General features: G+C 26.7%; 2 protein-coding genes across 3 annotated transcripts; both read right to left on the bottom strand.

Moving 5' to 3' along the window:
* Positions 1-2,218: 2,218 nt before the first annotated feature.
* LOC100213390 (uridine diphosphate glucose pyrophosphatase NUDT22) lies at positions 2,219-6,495 on the bottom strand. Of its 2 annotated transcripts, XM_065805652.1 has the most exons (5): positions 5,916-6,487; positions 5,745-5,846; positions 4,810-4,907; positions 4,128-4,221; positions 2,219-2,351 (listed from the first exon to the last, which is right to left on the bottom strand). In XM_065805652.1, exons 1-5 carry the CDS (start codon positions 6,375-6,377, stop codon positions 2,250-2,252), a joined length of 858 nt encoding a protein of 285 aa, XP_065661724.1. In that variant the 5' UTR covers positions 6,378-6,487; the 3' UTR covers positions 2,219-2,249. The 2 variants fall into 2 exon arrangements, with proteins under 2 accessions (XP_065661724.1, XP_065661725.1); XM_065805653.1 differs by lacking the exon at positions 5,745-5,846 and having other exon boundaries at positions 5,916-6,495.
* A 146-nt stretch (positions 6,496-6,641) lies between these two features.
* Positions 6,642-8,269, bottom strand: LOC100197966 (BTB/POZ domain-containing protein 6). Its single transcript, XM_065805651.1, has one exon. It carries the CDS (start codon positions 8,119-8,121, stop codon positions 6,769-6,771), a length of 1,353 nt encoding a protein of 450 aa, XP_065661723.1. The 5' UTR covers positions 8,122-8,269; the 3' UTR covers positions 6,642-6,768.
* Between the last annotated feature and the right edge of the window lie 10,655 nt (positions 8,270-18,924).

The raw sequence follows: 18,924 nt of genomic DNA, 5'->3' as shown, positions 1-18,924 counted from the left end.
AATATAAAGAATTGAATGATTGATTTATTGGAAAAATAGTTTTTACCAACTATTGTGTACCTACAAGTACAATAATTTGCAAATACTTGGTAACTTATAAGTACATCTTTTACAAGCATGATGAAAATATAAGAAACATTGTGATGCAATACTATCTGCAGAGACTTCAGTAGATAATTTAAGGAGGGTATGGGCAGGTATTATCTACATTAGATAAACATTTGTTAGAAACAAAAGTAAAGATAAAAAATAAAAAATATATATACATTTTTGATTCTTCTTTTTCTTCTCTATCTGAAGAGCTTGCATTAAAACAATCAGAATATATGATACCCCTAAATTCACTATATATATATATATATATATATATATATATATATATATATATATATATATATATATATATATATATATATATATATATATATATATATATATATATTATCCATACTATCCGTATATATATATATATATATATATATATATATATAAATATGTATATATATACATATATATATATATATATATATATATATATATATATATATATATATATATATATATATATTATTCATTCTAACCATATATATATATATATATATATATATATATATATATATATATATATATACATATATATATATCTATATATATATATATATATATATATATATATATATATATATATATATATATATATATATATATATATATATATATATATATATATATCTTATCCATACTATCCATATATATATGTATATATATGTATATATATATATATATATATATATATATATATGGATAGTATGGATAATATATATATATATATATATATATATATATATATATATATATATATATATATATATATATATATATATATATATATATATATATATATATATACGGATAGTATGGATAAAGAAAGATCAATGTTTTTTTTAAAAACAAATACATATATTTGACAGTTAATAATGGAAATATAATAATAAAAAATCTGCGACAAGCGTTTTTATAAGCAGGTTGTAAAGGCACATCAAAATCAAGTTTTTACTTCACACTTTTCACTGTACTTTGAGAGATGTTGAGTATATCAGCTATTTTATAGTTTTTGTGGAAAAATATCACATGCCCTCCTCATTCCTAAAATAAGAAGATAGTATTCAATAAGATTGTGTACATATCCATAAAATAACTTTATATATTTGTGTTTTAAAAACGCAAGTATTAAGATATACACACCTTTGTAATAATTAAAATATACGATGTTAGTCACAAAATAATCTTCACAACGAGGTATTCCAATAATTTGTTTGTATAAATAAAAGCACTTTACACAACTGTTCTATGCAATGTTCTGTTCAAACTGACAATGTATGGTAAGAATGTTGAGCAATGTTGCCATTTATGAAATAACATCTTTGGCAACGTTGCTAAAGTAAAAAATAATGAAAGAGAAAAAGATTATGTGAAGAGCAAAGGTTTTTAATGATGTTTTGTCTTTTTTTTTCACTAAGTCTAATATATATATATATACACTCTATAAAAATATTAAGTTAGTACAATATTACAAATACTAAAAATAGTACAAAAGTATAATATACACTATATATATATATATATATATATATATATATATATATATATATATATATATATATATATATATATATATATATATATGTATTCACTATATATTATTTAATAATATATAATATATAAATATTTAGTTCAATAATTAACATTTTTGCAAACAACTGATTTATGTTTTAAAATTTTACTAATGGAAATGTGGGTAAAAAATAAAAATAAAGTAATGAATAACTATACAACTGTTAATATATTTTACTGCTTTTATAAAACTAGTTCCAATAATATACAAAATGTATTAATATGTCTTTAACGACTATTTGGTAAAGCATTTCTTAACTCACTTAAAAAAAGATTTGCTTTAGAAATTTGAATTAACTTTTTTTATTTCAATGCAGAGAGTCACATTAAGTATTTTTTTTTTTTTTTAATATATATATTTTTTTTAATTCTAAAAATAAAATGCAATTTAAAAACTCATTTTTGTATCATTGAATATATTATTTGTTTTTTGTCTGTGTCAATTACCCAACATTTAGGAAAAAATTAAAATAATTAAATTCGCCTATCACCTAAGCTTGTCACAAAATGATGTCATTTTGTAAAGTGGCAAAAAAAAAATACATTTTATATTATAACTTTTTAAACTCATTTCTTTAAAAATAAAGTTTTTTGAACATGTGTAATGCAGCTTGACATCCAGGAGCCATATCACAAATCAACACTGCAAATTCTTCATCTGTATACGATTTTAATTCCTAAAGATTAAAAACAATTTTTTTTTAATTTAATTTTTAGATTATAAAAGAATATTACTGTTAATAATAACTTTGTACTAACTTAACAAATTATATCTTTAGTTTAAGTAAATAACTATTTTTATATATTTTTAAAACATTGTTATTTTAATTTTATTTTTACTCTATTTTTAGTTTATTTTATTTTTAGTTTATTTTATTTTTTATTTTAGTTTATTTTATAAGTTTATTTTGTTTAAAAATTATAAAAAAAACAAATTAAAATTTTTTAAATTATTATGTATTATGCTTGGGGTTTGAAGTAGCTGGTAAATTTTAACCCAAGCAAATCCCAGACATTTACTGCTAATAATTGTTGCAAATGTGCTGATGAATGGCAACACTAAGCCTTCTACTACTTTACATCTTCTTAAATAAAATTTAGGTTCCACTATTAAACAGTAACTTTAAACAAAAGTTACTAGGAAACAAAAAATAGAGTTAAAGACCAAGAAGACTTGAATTGCAGGTTGAGTTAGGAAAACATGAAGATTGAAGAGAGTTCCAAAAGGTTGAAAAACTAGACAAATAAAAGTGTTTAGAGCATTAGGAGTGAGCAAAACCAGGATATCCGGTCCGGTTTGTTCGGATTCAGATCTTACCAAACCAGACAGGATATACAGTTTTGCTCACTCATAGTTAAAAGTTTTTATTAGGGGTGAGCAAAACTGGTTATTAGGTCCGGTTTTTTAAAACTCGAATCTGATTTTAACAAACTGGACCAGATATCTGGTTTTGTTCACCCCTATAGAGCATGCAGGGACAGATACTATAAAAGGATATGACTATGCTGAATGATGAGTCAAGTGAGAATGAGTTTTGGTTGATGGAACTAGAGATGATAGCTCCTTTGAGCAGCGACCATGATAGTGTTTGTACAAGAGAGAAAGAGATTCAACCTTACAATGATCAGAGAGAGGCTGATTGCTAAAGATTGTCACAAAATTTGTCAAAATTCATAAAAATCAGTCTCAATAAACTAAGCAAATTGTTTGATAATTTGTTTAAATTAGACAATTTGTTAAAATAATAACTTACAAATTAAAATACTAAAAATAAACATTAAGAAAATAGTAGAACACTAAACAAAAATGCATTATTTTAAAGTGAGCTTGCAAAGAGCAAAACTTCTTATAAGTAAAATTGTTGATATCTTCTTCAGTAATAAAATCTGAAGAACTATGTTGAAAAGAAAACTATCAGGTATAGCTAAAACAGTTGTAGATTTAATGGACCTAACTGTGCTAAATTGTGCCAATCTTTTGCAATTAGACTTAAAATTAAAAAACTTTGGTTTGATGCAGACATCACATGATTTGCAAATTGGAACAAAAATACCATCAAAAACACCCCCAATATCCCCTGGTTCAGATAAATTAATTTAAAAAAAAAAAAAAAAATTAAATTAATTTATATTTAGATTTTAAACTTCAGCAAAATATATTTAAGCGCTCAAAAGATATGCTGCATGCTTTATACATGGGAAGGAATGTTTATAAATTTTTGGAAAACTTTCATACCCATCCCAAGTTTAAATATCCCCACCCTCTAAGTGACATCCCCACCCTCTAAGTGCAATCAATCTAAATGCAATCAACCTGTAAAAAAATCTCATAAATCTCAATTTTTCAAAAATGAGCTTTTGGTTTTTTTAACCACCATCTTTTTTTGTAATTCATTATTTAAAAATTCCTATTAACTTTTTAATTTTTATTAAAAGATTTTGATAAAACATACCTTTAAAGACATAAATAAAATATCAGTTGATTCATCCGTTTCTAAACCTCCTTTGTGATAATATTTCTCAATGTCATCTTTAAGCAAATCACATCTGAAAAAAAATCATAAATGAAGAAGAATACATTTTCAAATAATTATTTAATTTAAATCGCTAAAATAATTAAATTGTCCATTTTTAATTGTTGAACTTTCATTCTTTTGTTGTTCATGTTTTATCTCCTTATTATTTAAAATTTGAAATCTTAATCAATAAAAGTTAAAAATAACTATAATAAAGTCTTTTTATACTTGTATCTATATATGTATTTTTGCATATATTATGTTGTGATGAATTGAAAAAGTGTAATTCAATTTAACTTTTTACTTAAACTCATATTTTAAAGGAGCTTGGTGATTAGGCTTTTTCTTGTCCTATATATACAATTTATAATTTTGTAAATTTTTCTTTATGGTGAAATTTATAATAATCATTATTAATTTGATTAATCACATAAAGAAAAAAAAGGAAGTAATGTGATTCAGTTCTTGAATAATTACATTATTTATTTAATTATAATATATTTAGGAAAATAGTAGCCTTTCATACTAATGCATAACTTCATACTAATTCATAATTTAAGAAAAAGTACATTATTTATGTAAACTTTGTTTAAAAAAAACAACAACTAAAGTCTTTTACTTGATATAAAAAACAAAACCAGGTTTGCCACCAAGTAATTTATTCCGAAATATTCCAAGGCATACAGGCCAGCTTAAGCAAGTTTCTGGAATATTAACCTACATAAAATAAATTTTAATAAATCTTAAAACATTAAACATCAGAAATTAAAAAAGTTGAGATTATTAATAGACAGCTAAACAATTACATTTATTAAAAAGCATTAAAGTATATATTTTTTGGTGAAAAGAGTTTATAAACATATCAATAAGCAAGTATTAACTAAATAACAAAAACTAAATTATAACATCAACATGCTAATTATTATTTCAATAATTTTGATATTCTTAGATCAATATATGTCAACATCATTACTGGATTGTTTCACTACTGTGAAACAATCCATAGTAAGGATAATGACATATGTTTCTTCCCAGAAACAAATCAGCAGTTTACAAAATCAGCACCTGTTGAGATTGTGACTATTTATTTTTTCTCTTTGACTGTCTTCTTTATTTTTTTTTTAACTTTCAATTTATATAGTAGTTGCATTTATATAGCAGTCTTGTTAGGAGAAAATTTGAATAAAACATATCTCAGAGAGTAGTATTACCTTTTTGCCTATTCTAAATTTGCAATATATAATAAACTAAATTATAAATTATGGTATGAAACTAGTGCTGAAAATGTAAACATTTTAACTTTTTTGAAACACTGCTTTAAACTTTTAGTTTTATTCATAATAAAGATCATATTATACTACAACTATTATATATTGCCACACTATAAAACAAATAGTCAAGTTTTAATATTGAATCTTCAAAAGCTAGAAGTACCAATATAATTTTAACACCTGGTACAGCAAGTTAATTTGTTTGACTTTATGTTACCAAATTGTCAAGTAGTATTACCTTATTTTAGTAAACAAAATATAATTAAAAAAAACTAATTCCTACTTCATCTCGTACTTCACGAATCATTGCATAATAAATTTCATTAGCAACATTTTCTCCTCTCGCCAAAAAAATATCATCAATGTTTAAATGAGACAACAACTCCTATAATCAAACAAAAAACCTTTTTTTATTTGTTAATATTTATTAACAACTTTTATAATATTGACTCACACAAGGCTCTGCATGTCCACCTGGAGTATCTAGCAAACCTTTTGATTCTCCTACCCAATTAGATCTCTTTATTAAGATAATAAAACCATCATTTGATAATACAACTGATCCAACACCAATAGCATTTCCAAAGCATGCATATTTATCATTGTAATTTAAAACCCCAAAGTCATAAATCTCATTACAAATATGACTAAAATTTGTACAAAATGTTTCTTTATAATCTGTGATTCCAATATTGACAATTATCTCTCCAAATTCGTCTAACTCTACACTGGCTAATCGAAACTTGCTACCATTGTAAAGTCTATTGTTTTTAGCACAAGCTTCTCTCCATATTGCATCCATAGTTTCATCTATTTTTGGTTGAGCTTTACGGTTAAACTTTTTACTTAGTTGTATTTTTATATCTGATGATTTTATTTCTTGACAAGATACTATTTCCCAGACTAATGATTCCATTTAGCCAAATAATCTATGTATATTTTGAGTCAGTAATAACTAGGGTAATCATTATACCAATTTTTACATAGGAGAACGCAATGAAAATGTTCATAAAGTTTTGCGCTGCACTCTTCTATGTAAAATCCAAGATAAGGGTTACCCTCATAATAATCAAAATATTTCACAATAAAAAAGAAAAATAGAAGTACTTTTAAGAAGAGTACTTTCAGTATTTCAGTAGTAATACTGAAAGTGTTTAAAACACCCACACAAAAAAAAAAATTAAAAATTTATAAATATGTATTTCTCTATTTATGAACTACAACTAAAAAATTACATTAGTATTTATATAATTAAATAAGTATATTATTTATTACAAAATTTTTTTTAAATATGAACAACACAACATTTAAAAATAAAAAAGTAGACTCGGTATTTGTCCTTCATCATAACTTGTTCCATTTGTAGATCCACTACTATTTTTAAAAACAAAATTTACACCCTCTTCTATGACTTCCTGTTTTCCATCATCTCCAGCAAATGAGGGCGGACCATCCAATAAAACAGCTATATCATAAAAAATACCTTCCTTTAAATGAATAGGTTCATCGAACATAACTTCATGAATTTTGGGATTATCAATATTATTAAACTTAGGATCTGGAGGTGAAACAAAAGCACTCTTGCTTTTAAAAATTTCTTCGTCATTAATTGAGATGGAAATTTCTGTAAAATACTCTCCTCCACAAGGCGACCCAAAGAGGCCGATACCAGCAAGTAAAATTTCTTGGTCAACTTTAAAGCGAATAGCATCAATGTCTTTTTCATCATACCTCCATAAATAATTTTTCATTGGCTTAACATAGCGATTACAAACATGTGGTTTAAAATGTCTTGGATTTAAAGGATAATTTAGATTCGAACCTCCAACACCTGATGTCAAGTAAATAAAAATATTCTTGATGTCTTCAAGAGACAGAAGATCTGATTGAGCAGGACTTAATGCAAACTCTTTTGCAGACATAACAGGGAAGCGTATTAAAGGAAGAATTTCATTTAGAAAAACTCTTTTATTATTAGAAGTTGGCTCTATGGAATTACGAAAACATTCTCTTTCAACCCATCTTTTCACAGCCTCAAAAACATCAATTTCCAATACATCTAAACAATCTTTTTTAATAATTTTTATCAAAAATGATGGGTCAATTTCCAAAAATGAATCAGATTGCAGAATTTCTTTTGTTTTTCTAGAAAGAATTGACCAACAATGTTTTTCTAAACGCTTTTCATTTAAGCATAATGAAGCACTTAACACTTCTAAAACATTTTCTGTGGAAACATTATCTAGCAAAAAATTTACACATTCTTTAGAAAGAGATGGAATAATATATTTATCTGCAAGATATAGGATGTCCAATGCATTTGTTTTATTTAAATGAACTTGATCATAGTATATGAATCTTAAAAGTTCTAAAAAAGGTTCGGGTTCACAATCATTGATATTTATTACATCGTCTTTTCTAAATTCACTACAACACATAGCAAAGAAAACAGGACTTGAAGTTCCTAAAACATATTTGTGAGCTGGGATTAAGATTTGCTTAGTTTTTCCAATATAAAACTTAATGTCACTAATAAGTTCGTTGCAGTACATAAACTCGTTACGTTCAAGACGATTAGCTTTTAAAGTCTGCCATTGAGGTGCTATTTCTTTCTTGGCAAAATTATCAGCAACATTATTTTCACTCGTTTCGTTCTTCATTTTTTAATTTTATTTTTATTTTTTTCTTTCTTTTAAACAAATATGGATAATTTATATCTCTTCATGCTAGAAAATAAAACAAGTTAAAAAATTTTTTGAAAAAAATTGCCGTTTCGTATGTTTTCCGTTTCCAATCGCATCTTGGTATATTTTCAAATCCGCATTGATTAAAAGAATATGCTAAAAAAACACATCCGACATCCCCCCCCTCCCCGTGAGACCTCTTTGAGACGGCTTTGTATACAGACAGATTCTTATTAAGAATGCCTGTATACAAAGCCGTCTCAAAGAGGTCTCACGGGGAGGGGGGAAGAGGGGGTGGATGTCGGATGTGTTTTTTGCTAACTAACGATAAAAATAATAATAAAAAAGGTTCTCGGTGTTTGATATTTTCCAAATTAAGTTTAAAACTTGCTCAAAAACACATATAACAGCTTTGGGGGAAGGGGGAAGGTGTGACACCCCCTTCACACACTCCTTCGGAACGCCTGTATATAAAATCCTTATTCTATTTTATTTCAATTTTTAATTTATATTTAATCATATCTAAATTCAATATAGTTTAATTCATCTCTAAGTTGGCAGAATTTAATATGTATAACATTTTTAAATTAAACCCATACATATAAAGTATTTCAACTATGAATTTTTTTAAGTTATTAAGGTGCTCCAATCAGCTCCGTGGTGTTCTGTGAAGACCTATCGGTCTTATCACAGAACACCACGGAGAAGCATTTAACCAGGAAGTTCACGCCTCCTTCCTTACCAATGTCGCTTTTATTACACTATAAAATATTTATAACACTGTCCTTTTGTAGGGAATTTTTATAAGTTTCCCTGAGACACTAATGATTTCACTGGTTTGTTTATTGTTATTTTATTATCATTTGACTACGAATCTTATTTACAAATATCAACTGTAATATATATAGAGTTCGTAACCACGACATATATTAAGTAATATCCGTAAATGAAGGAGCGTAATTTGCCAAACCTGCCAGAAGACCACATCATAATAAGTTCATTAAATTTAATACTCAAAGATAAACGCTAATTGTTTTCTAGACGTGGAAGACATCATTCACAACCCTCTCCCTCGATCGGCTTTAATCAACCATCTCGTCTTTCACGATGTAATCGTCAAACCACGAGTGACTCTATCTTTACCTTTAATTATATGCCCTTTTATTTCTACTGTTACTATACAGACGCTTTTCTTTTATACAAATTTGTTCACATGATGTAGACAGCGTTTCAACTAATCTCAATTGGTCTAGCCACTTTTCCTGGTGTTTTAACCAAATCGGTTAAAACACAAAGGTATTCTAACCAAATCTCTCCACCTGCTAGCAGATCATTAACATTTTTTTTTAATTATTACTTTATTTTGCCGTGTTTTAAAACTTACAAAAAAAGATATTACATTAAAAGAAAATCCTGGTCGGAGCAAGAAGAAGACAAGTTGTCTTATCACCGAGCCCCGTTACATTAGTGCTCTAAAACGTGTTTAAAATTTACATACGTAATAAATGATAAATAAAACAGTATAAATACATACAATTTCAGCAATAAAATAATTTTTTGCTAACAATATTCAGCGAAATAACTTAAAAAATAAAAAAGTGTAAACAAGAGAAAATCATAAAAGTTATCAACCCACAAAAAAATCATTTTGTATAAAAATGCATAACATATAAACAAGAGTTATGTTTTATTAAAAATAATGCACTAAAAATGAGAATTTGGACTGATTAACAAATATCAACTAAAACATAAACGTAAAAGCAGATTTGCATTTATGTATATCGTTTGTTACTAATGGTTTGTAAACCATTAGTACCAAAAGCTAAAGAAAATGCAAAAGTTTAACTGATTATTTTAAGTGATTTAATTCAAACCTTTTTAAATTGTCAAAAAAGATATTAAAAGATATATTTGAAATCTAATAGATCAAAGTTCATGTTTAGCAAATGCCGTTTTAAATTCGCATTAAAATTTTCCAAAGTGCAATTTAAAACGAAGTTTTGTTTTTCATTAAAAGTTGGATAAAAATTTTTCCAAATAAAAGGTCCCCGATATTGAATTTGGTACGAACTTAATTTAAAATGTATTATTAAAACGACAAAGTTATTCTCTGAAAATTTGGTAGAATATTTATGAGAGATTTCATTAAAATAGGATTGAAATGTTACTGGAGATAACAGAAACCCACGTTTTGCTTTAAATATAAATAGTAAAACTTGATGAATATTAAGCTTATAAATATTTAAAGCTCCAAGCTGACGTAAGAGAGGTTCTTATTGTGCATTTCTGGTTGCCCCAAATATTATCCTGCAAGCAAGTTTTTGTTTGTTATAAATATTCTTTAGTTTAGTGTGATTAGTGCTACCCCAGGCAACGTTACAGTATGAAAGATAACTGTGTATAAAGTTTATACACAGCTATCTTTCATACTGTAACGTTGCCTGGGGTAGCATTAATCACACTAAACTAAAGAATATTTATAACAAACAATCTCATTAAAAAAATCTTTATTTTTTGTTTATACTATAAACGAAAAATAAAGATTTTTTAAAGACTTATTATTAAGAAAAGGTTTTGTTCGATATAAAATGGAAGTATTTTTTGAGATTTTACCTTCAATATATTTAATATAAAATTTCCATGACAAATATTAATCTAAAAGCACTCCCAGAAAGTTTGTAACATAAGTATCTTCTTCCAAGGTCAATACTGTTTTTGGATAAATATCCTTTTATTTTGATATATGTTTTTAAATGGTAGCGCCAAGAAGGTATGGACTGGAACCAAAAATTATTCTTGTAAACAGTAACTCCAAGAACTCCATTCTCTTTAGGTATTTATACCAAATTACCCGCTATGCGTCTCGATCCGTTTCGTGAATTTAAATTTGAAAAAAGGCTTTCTGCATGTCAGTTAATACGCAGAGTTTGATCATACAGTTTCGTAAAAGAATTTCAAATATTAGTGGCTCAGTATTTTCTTTGATTACTGTTTGATGATGAATGTAATAAATGATATCTCCCGTAGGTATTTCTGGTAGTACTACCAATATTCCTTCATTATTATGTCATTATACTCTTCTTGTTTATTAACCCTTTGACTGCGACGAGCCATGATAGATGATTTTCCGTTGAAGTGCGGCGAGCCTTTTAAAACTGATCTTAAAACTTATAAAACCTTTATTGCAAAAAATTATTGTTTTCCTAAATATCAATTATTATTTACACAATGAGGGCTTAAATTTTTTGTTTATAAATTTTGTAAATGTTATAAAATAAAAAATGGCATACAAATTTCAAAATTGTTTTTTTTTTCCATTTGTGGTTTTTTTAGTTGAATTTTTCTAATCATCTTTTAACTTTTAAAAGCAGCCAAAGGGTTAAGTTTTTCCTAACGCATTGTTGTAGTTTTTAACCTTTTAAAAGCCAGATTACTGGTGTCAGGCAGTTTGACAACGTCCTTTTTCCATGACATCCTTTATAATATCCTTTGTTGTCATCCTTTATAATATCCTTTCCATGACATCCTTTATAATATCCTTTGTTGGTCTGTAGCAGTTTTTTGCTAAAATCTTGGTGGAACACTGATTCACTGTTTGCGTCTAATAATCCAAGTGCTTCTAGACTACACATTTTCTCAAGCTCCTCACAAACAATGTTCAATATGAAAGTGTGTTCAATAACTGAACTTAATTGTATACTTCTCTCGGAAGAATTTATCCCAACATTGTTAATTCCTGGATCTTTTTCTGGGTTTTTTCCAATAATAACCGTAGTTTTTATTCGTTGATAATCAGCAGCACCGAGTATTATGTGAACAGGTTGCAGTTCTTCGCTTCCTTCAGATTCGTTACTGAATTTCAGTCTCCTCAATTTTTCAAATTTCATTTTTACTTCTTTGATCATCAGGGTCGGTAAAAAGGTTAGTATTTCTTTTCCGCGTTGACGCATTCAATCTTGGTGCATAATTGCGGTACCGTTAATGATTTATCGTTATTTATCGCGTTTCGTTCTATGCATTTAAAGTTTATTTTTATCATGTTGATTTCTCTCTTGTAAATTTTCTCTGGTTCCATTTTTGATTATTTGTAGATTCTTTTTATGTCCTGGTAAGGTCGCCACCTTTTAGTGCGGGGAATTCTTATAAGTTTCCGCTATAGATATTGTGAATAGTGCAAAGCTGAGCGGTAACGTAACTAATTCCGCTACTCCACAACTCGACTACATGCGGACTTTCCATTTGGTAGCGGAGTTGCTAAAGCGCTTTCACTAAGGAAATTTAGCAGCAGACACTACCAAAAAAAATGGTCACTACCAGAAAAAATTCTAAAACGGTACTCTGCTATCATTTAAATTTAGAATCACCATTGTTTGTTATTACAGATTTTTTGATTTACTGCAAATTAAGTAAAAGAAAAATCTTTCGAAATATCAAAAAAAAATTTCTAGTATCAAAGTAATTTCAAATGTGTGCAATTTGATTTTAAAACTTTGAAGAAGCAGCATTAGTACTTTATATAACATGTCTGCAACTAACTCGATGTATTATTTATACTATGCTTTCATATGCGTTAATATGCCTTTACATATGCCTTTTTTTTTTAGGTGCCCCAAGACAACCTAACGGTCATGTCACAGAGCACCGCGAAAGTGCATTTAACCAGGAAGTTCACGCTTCCTTCCTTACGGTGACGCGAAAATATGTCGCACCAAAAACCTGGACTTTTTTATAATCTTATTAAAGTAATCTTTATCTAAGTTTGAACAACAACTTTTAAAAATACAATTGCGCTACAACTACTATATTCTTATAGTGCCAAATTATAAACAATGCAATGTATTCAATTTTCTTCACATTTGAAATTTCTTCATGTAACATAATGCTCATTCTCATTACTTTTTATTTTTAGTTTTTAAAATAAATTCGTTTAACAGTAAAACTTTAGTTGTAGTTTTTATTCTCAAAACAATTTCAAGGAGTCAAGTGTCAAGATGTTAAAAAATTTCCAATCTGGGATGCTCTTTCCAGACGCCATGCCCTACTTACATTTGGAGTTTAGTATAAACGGGAAAGTGTGTAGAAGCAATTTTTTCAAATATTATCAATAGAAAGCTGTTTCTTGTTCCAGAAAATATTTTGCAAATTTGCAGAGTTTCTCACCTTAATTTAACATTGTATCACCTCATCTTGACATTGTATCATTCAATTTTGACATTGTATCACTGCATTTCAAAACTTTTGCATTCAATTTCGACACTTTTGCATCACATTCCGATAATTTAAAAACACTAAAAATTTTCATATTTATGATGAAAATTTTTGTTAAATCGCCAGCTCGGAATGCAAGTGTCGTATCGACATTTTATTAAAATTACATATAAAAATGTAACTATCTAATTTATGTAAATTTAAAGTTATGTAAACATAAAAAATTATTTTTGTATAACGTTACAATATAACGTTATACAAAAATAATTTTTTTCATTAACGTAATGTTAAATTTACATAAATTAGATAATTACATTTTTAAATATAATTTTAATGAATTATTGATACGACACTTGTATTCGGAGCTGATGAAATACTTTTATTATCCAAAATATGTCTCTTAAATTCAATCAGTAAAAGCTTAAATATCATTTTCAATATTTATAAACAACAATGCCGAATCAAACAATTAACAGTGAAAACCGTTCAAGGATAAGTGAATCTTATTTAAATGGAAATTCACCATCAGAAATTGCAAATACTCTTGGATTTAAACGAACTACAATCTGCTCAATTATTAAAAAATATAAAAATGGTTTCCCGATAGAATGGGAATTAAAAGAAATTATGTTCGAGAAACAAAAAATTAACAGAAGAATCCAAGGTACTAATCAAAAATTGGATTGATGATGATTGTGGAATAACTCTTAAGTTAAATAAACAAAGATTTTTTGAACAAAAATCCAATTCAAATAGTCATTCTACAATTGCAAGATGTATTAATAGTTTTAATTAAACTTTATTTAATTATACATTATTTAACTATACATTCATTTATTTATAATATTTAATTATACATATTCTCCCTTTTTAAATTTGATTGAAAACAGTTTATCAGAAGATGTTCGTGTAAAACTGGAACTACTTGAAACTACCTGAGGTTGGTGACACCAGCGACCACTAGTTTAAACTTCGTCTATGATGCGTTAAAATACTTATCATTAAATCAGCCATGAGGTGTCACCAACCTCAGGGCTGGTTTAATGTCATTTGCTATCACAGTCCTCCTATTTTAGGCGCTCTATATCTCACCCAGGAGCCAAATTTAAAAACAATGGCCTGGGATTCAAATTCAAACTTGGTAATATCTAGATATCCTTACAAGCCAGCAAGCTCATTGTCTAAGATGTACAACGACGGTGCTTAGGTAGAATAATTTCATAATTGCAACTTTCTAGAAATTTCTTACAAAAAAGAAGGAATAAGTTGATTAGTTCAGGATCCACATTCACTTTCTACTTATCAAAGAACATAATGCTCTATATGTTTTATTGTATATGAATATAAGATACAAATATATAATAAAAGGGTGTTTTCATTCTTTTGCGTATTACTGTTACAAGCTGCTAGTTGTCAGCTTCATCTGCCGTGAGTATAGCACAATGGACGATACAGCAGATGGAGTAAAAAGTTGCATAGTTAAAGACTTTTTGCGCGTAATCAACATCAAAAAATTAGAATTTGCGCCAGAATCTAACGAGGCTCACCAACACCGATGCAAGTTACAATTTACTCATAAAAAATTAGCAACATTAAATAAATTTTAATTTTGTGTAAAATACTAAATAAAATGTAAAAAAACATTTTTAAAAAAGTGTCATTCCATATCATCCCATATTTCATCAAAAACGTGGTAGTTAATTTTTAGTGGAAAGTGCTGTAGTTTAGTTTTTTTTTTTTAAATTTTTTTTTTACTACTTTTTTATTAATTTTACTACTTTTTGGTTGCGGACTAGTTGCGGACTATAGTCCACTATAGCGCTACTAATTATAAAGTTTGATAGAGTAGCGGAGGAGCGGTAGCGTTTTCTGGTTGCCAAAGGTGAGGATGAAAGCAATAGCGCTTTCAAGTATTTGGTAGCAGTGCCCAGCTCTTAAATAGTGTCACTAGATACTATATTAGTTACTGACTAAGACTTATAAATATATAAGTTTGTGAAATATTAATTAATTATTAAATATTTACATGACATGAGTGACATGACATGAGCGACATGAGTGTAGTCACTTTTTGCAAAGTAGGATCATACAATTAACATACAAATCTTTTTACAAATGATTTGTATGTTGATTGTATGACCCTATGTGACAATGTTTGCAAGGTCAAAAGCAACAAATTGAGTACTCGGTAGCAAATCCTCAGTATTTGTTTTCTATTCCAATTATATCAAACATTAATCAAGAGAATTTAAGATATTAACTAACATAGATGGATTGTACTTAAAATTAAGCTGCTATAAAAAAATGTATGAATTGTTTGAACACAATTATCAGAGGCCGTAGTTCGTTTATTCATTGCAGCTTCACGGAAGTGTGTGATTCTCAACTCAGAAACATGTTGTCTGCAAGCTAAAAGCAGATTTAGATATTAGATATTTTTATTTAAAAACCTTTAAGTAAACATACTAAAAAAATAACATCATTATAACGTCACTCAATTCTAAAGTTTGAATTTTAACGTTATATTTAACGTTATATTTAGATTTATACTGTTATATTATTAATATAATGTTATATTTGTGTTTTGATGTTATATTTAACATTATATTTTACATAATTAAATGATTTTATATTTTCAGCAATAAATTCTTTAATTTAACTTTGTAACGAGGCCGTTTCATTTATACGTCTATTCAAATATTTAACGCCTGCATTCGAGGCTATTTTTCGATAACATGAGTTGCGCGAACCAGACTTATCTGATTAAAAAAAAAATTGATTATATATTAATCTATTAAATATTAAATATATTAACAATATGTTAAATAAATTAACTAAATATATATAAATATATATACAAAAGTATATAATATACTATTATATATATTAATATATAATAAATTATAAATATATATATAAATATATATGCATATATGTATATTTAATATACTATATATATATATATATATATATATATATATATATATATATATATATATATATATATATATATATATATATATATATACACACACACACACACACATATATATTTATATATATATATATATATTGTATATATATATTATATATATATATTTATATATTATATATATAATATATATAATATACATATATAATATATATATATATATATATATATATATATATATATATATATATATATATATATATATATATATATATATAGGGTAGATTAGGGTAATATGAGCACCATGGTAATATGAGCATATTTAAAGCACAGTGTATTTTTTGAATCGACTTTATGTGGTGATTACAGGAATCAGTACAACTAGCGTAAATCTATATGCAATAATTAGCGGGTATCATCTAATCAAAACGCTGTTAAATTTTTTGCGTTTTTAATATAATATCATCACGCATGAATGCATCTGTGGCGCGAAAATTTGGTGGTAAAATAATGAAATAAATTTTTCCATAAAGAAAAATATGTTAACTAAAAATCCAATCCTTTTTGGCTTGAAAAACAATGCATAGAAATATTTTGTTTTGACTTTATTTAAAGATGCCATTTTTGTGTAATATGAGCATGCTCAAATTACCCAGTGATTTTCATTGAAATTACCTAGTTTAAAGTCCTAAAAAAGCAGTGGTTTTAATTGGTTTTTTGAATAAAAATAAAATATATAGTAAAACTTTTTAATATTTTAACAATACTAAATATTTTTCTGTAATTTAAATCCAAAAAAATTGAATTTTTATCGTTCAAAGGTTTGAGTTGATAAAATTGAAAAAAAAACGAACTAATTTTTTTTTTTTTCTTGCGGAAAACATAGTAGTATTGTTTCAACAAAAGTGGCTTAAAATTTGATTTTTTAATGATAAGTTTTGTTAATAACGAATCATTATATTCCAAAAATTAGTTCTAATTGTCAGGTTGGTATTATTTTTACAAAATTAATGTTTTTTTGTGAGCTAATTTAAAGTGCTCATATTACCAGGTGGTCTGGGTAATATGAGCATTTTTGTGACTTTTTTAAAACCTCTGTGTTTTTAAGAAAAAATTTCGGGTACCCAAATATCTAAGTGGATCATGAGAAGTGATTCCTAAATATTATTTATTCGCAAAAATTTTGGATCCAGCTAAATTATTTTTGAAATTATTCCAGTTTTTGCTTAAGGTGCTCATAATACTCTAATCTACCCTATATATATATAATATATATATATATATATATATATATATATATATATATTATATATATATATATATATATATATATATATATAAAGATATAATATATTAAATATATATATAAATAATATATATAAATATATTAATAATATATAATAATTGTTTATATATAATCAATCAATATATAAATAATATACAGCGGTGGCCAAAAATTAAAGACCACTCTTTTTTTTTTCAAAATTTATTTTTAACCTTAGTATAATTTTATTTTGAATAAAGGTATCAAAAAAAGAAAAACATTTTTAGAAAGAATTTTTATTGTATTTTATATTTATTATGAAATAATTTATAATTTTTTTACAAAATAATGTTAAAAAATTAAAAAACTGACTAGTAAAAAATATAAATGGCAAAAAAAATTGGACAAAATTTTAAGAGCAGTTTCAAAAATATTTCAAAAAGCAATAAAAAAATAATTTAGAAACGTGTTGTTCCTCCATTTGTTTTTAGGCACTCTTGTACTCGTTCTGGCATTGAATTCATTAAAGTTTTGATTACTTTATAAGGGACCTTTTTCAAATGATGAGAGATAGAAGATTTCAAATCTTCCAAATTGTAAAGTTGTTCTTTACCAAGCTTGTGATCAAGCCACGACCATAAATTCTCTATTGGATTCAAGTCTGAACTATTGGCAGGCCATGGAAGCACTTGAATTTTATTAGAATTGAACCAATCGCTAACAACGTGCGCTTTATTACACGGCGCATTATCTTGCTGGAAAATAAATCCATGTAGCAACTGCCATAAATCAATGCTAGGAATAAGCGAGTTTTTTAAAATTTCGATGTACCTTTCTTTGTTGAGGGTCCAAATACCTATTGAACCACTGCCTTGTTTTGTTCGTTTCAAAATACATGATTCATCGAACCGTTCGCTCGGAAGTCTACGCAACATTACGCGACCTTTTCTGTTGTCTACCTCAACGTTCATTTCATCACTAAAGACCACACGGCTCCACTGATCTGTTGACCAATTTTTATGTAGTTTGCACCACTTTTTCCTGGCAAATTTTTGTTTTTTATTTAAGCGTGGTTTTTTTGCAGCAGCACGCCATAAATAATTTAAATTGTGGAGGACCCTTCGCACAGTTCTAGGGCTTGCTTTCAGACCATTTGACAGTGTCCATTTCGTAGACAAGTCTGTAGATGATGCTTGTCTGTTTTCTTTCATTAATCTCACTAATGAGCGAACATCACGGTCATTTGAAATTTTATTGCGTCCAGTCCTATGACGATTATTAATTGACCGGGTCTCTTTGTATCGTTGAATTATGTTAATAATGCAAGAGTGAGACCTTCCGAGCTTTTCTGCTATTTGTCTGATGCTATAGCCTT

Source organism: Hydra vulgaris, chromosome 09 (assembly GCF_038396675.1).
Source record: "Hydra vulgaris chromosome 09, alternate assembly HydraT2T_AEP".
In the NCBI taxonomy this organism is placed as follows: Eukaryota; Metazoa; Cnidaria; class Hydrozoa; order Anthoathecata; family Hydridae; genus Hydra; species Hydra vulgaris.
This window is presented reverse-complemented; position numbering and strand designations above follow the sequence as displayed.

What these genes read in the sequence shown, in the direction of transcription:
- LOC100213390 (XM_065805652.1), bottom strand. Translation starts at nt 6,377, where the DNA reads ATGGAATCATTAGTCTGGGAAATAGTATCTTGTCAAGAAATAAAATCA. An exon ending in GTGGACATGCAGAGCCTTGT is followed by an intron (nt 5,847 to 5,915) that starts GTGAGTCAATAT and finishes GTTTGATTATAG; the next exon opens with GAGTTGTTGTCTCATTTAAA. An exon ending in GGTTTTGTTTTTTATATCAA is followed by an intron (nt 4,222 to 4,809) that starts GTAAAAGACTTT and finishes ATTTTTTTTCAG; the next exon opens with ATGTGATTTGCTTAAAGATG.
- LOC100197966 (XM_065805651.1), bottom strand. Translation starts at nt 8,121, where the DNA reads ATGAAGAACGAAACGAGTGAAAATAATGTTGCTGATAATTTTGCCAAG.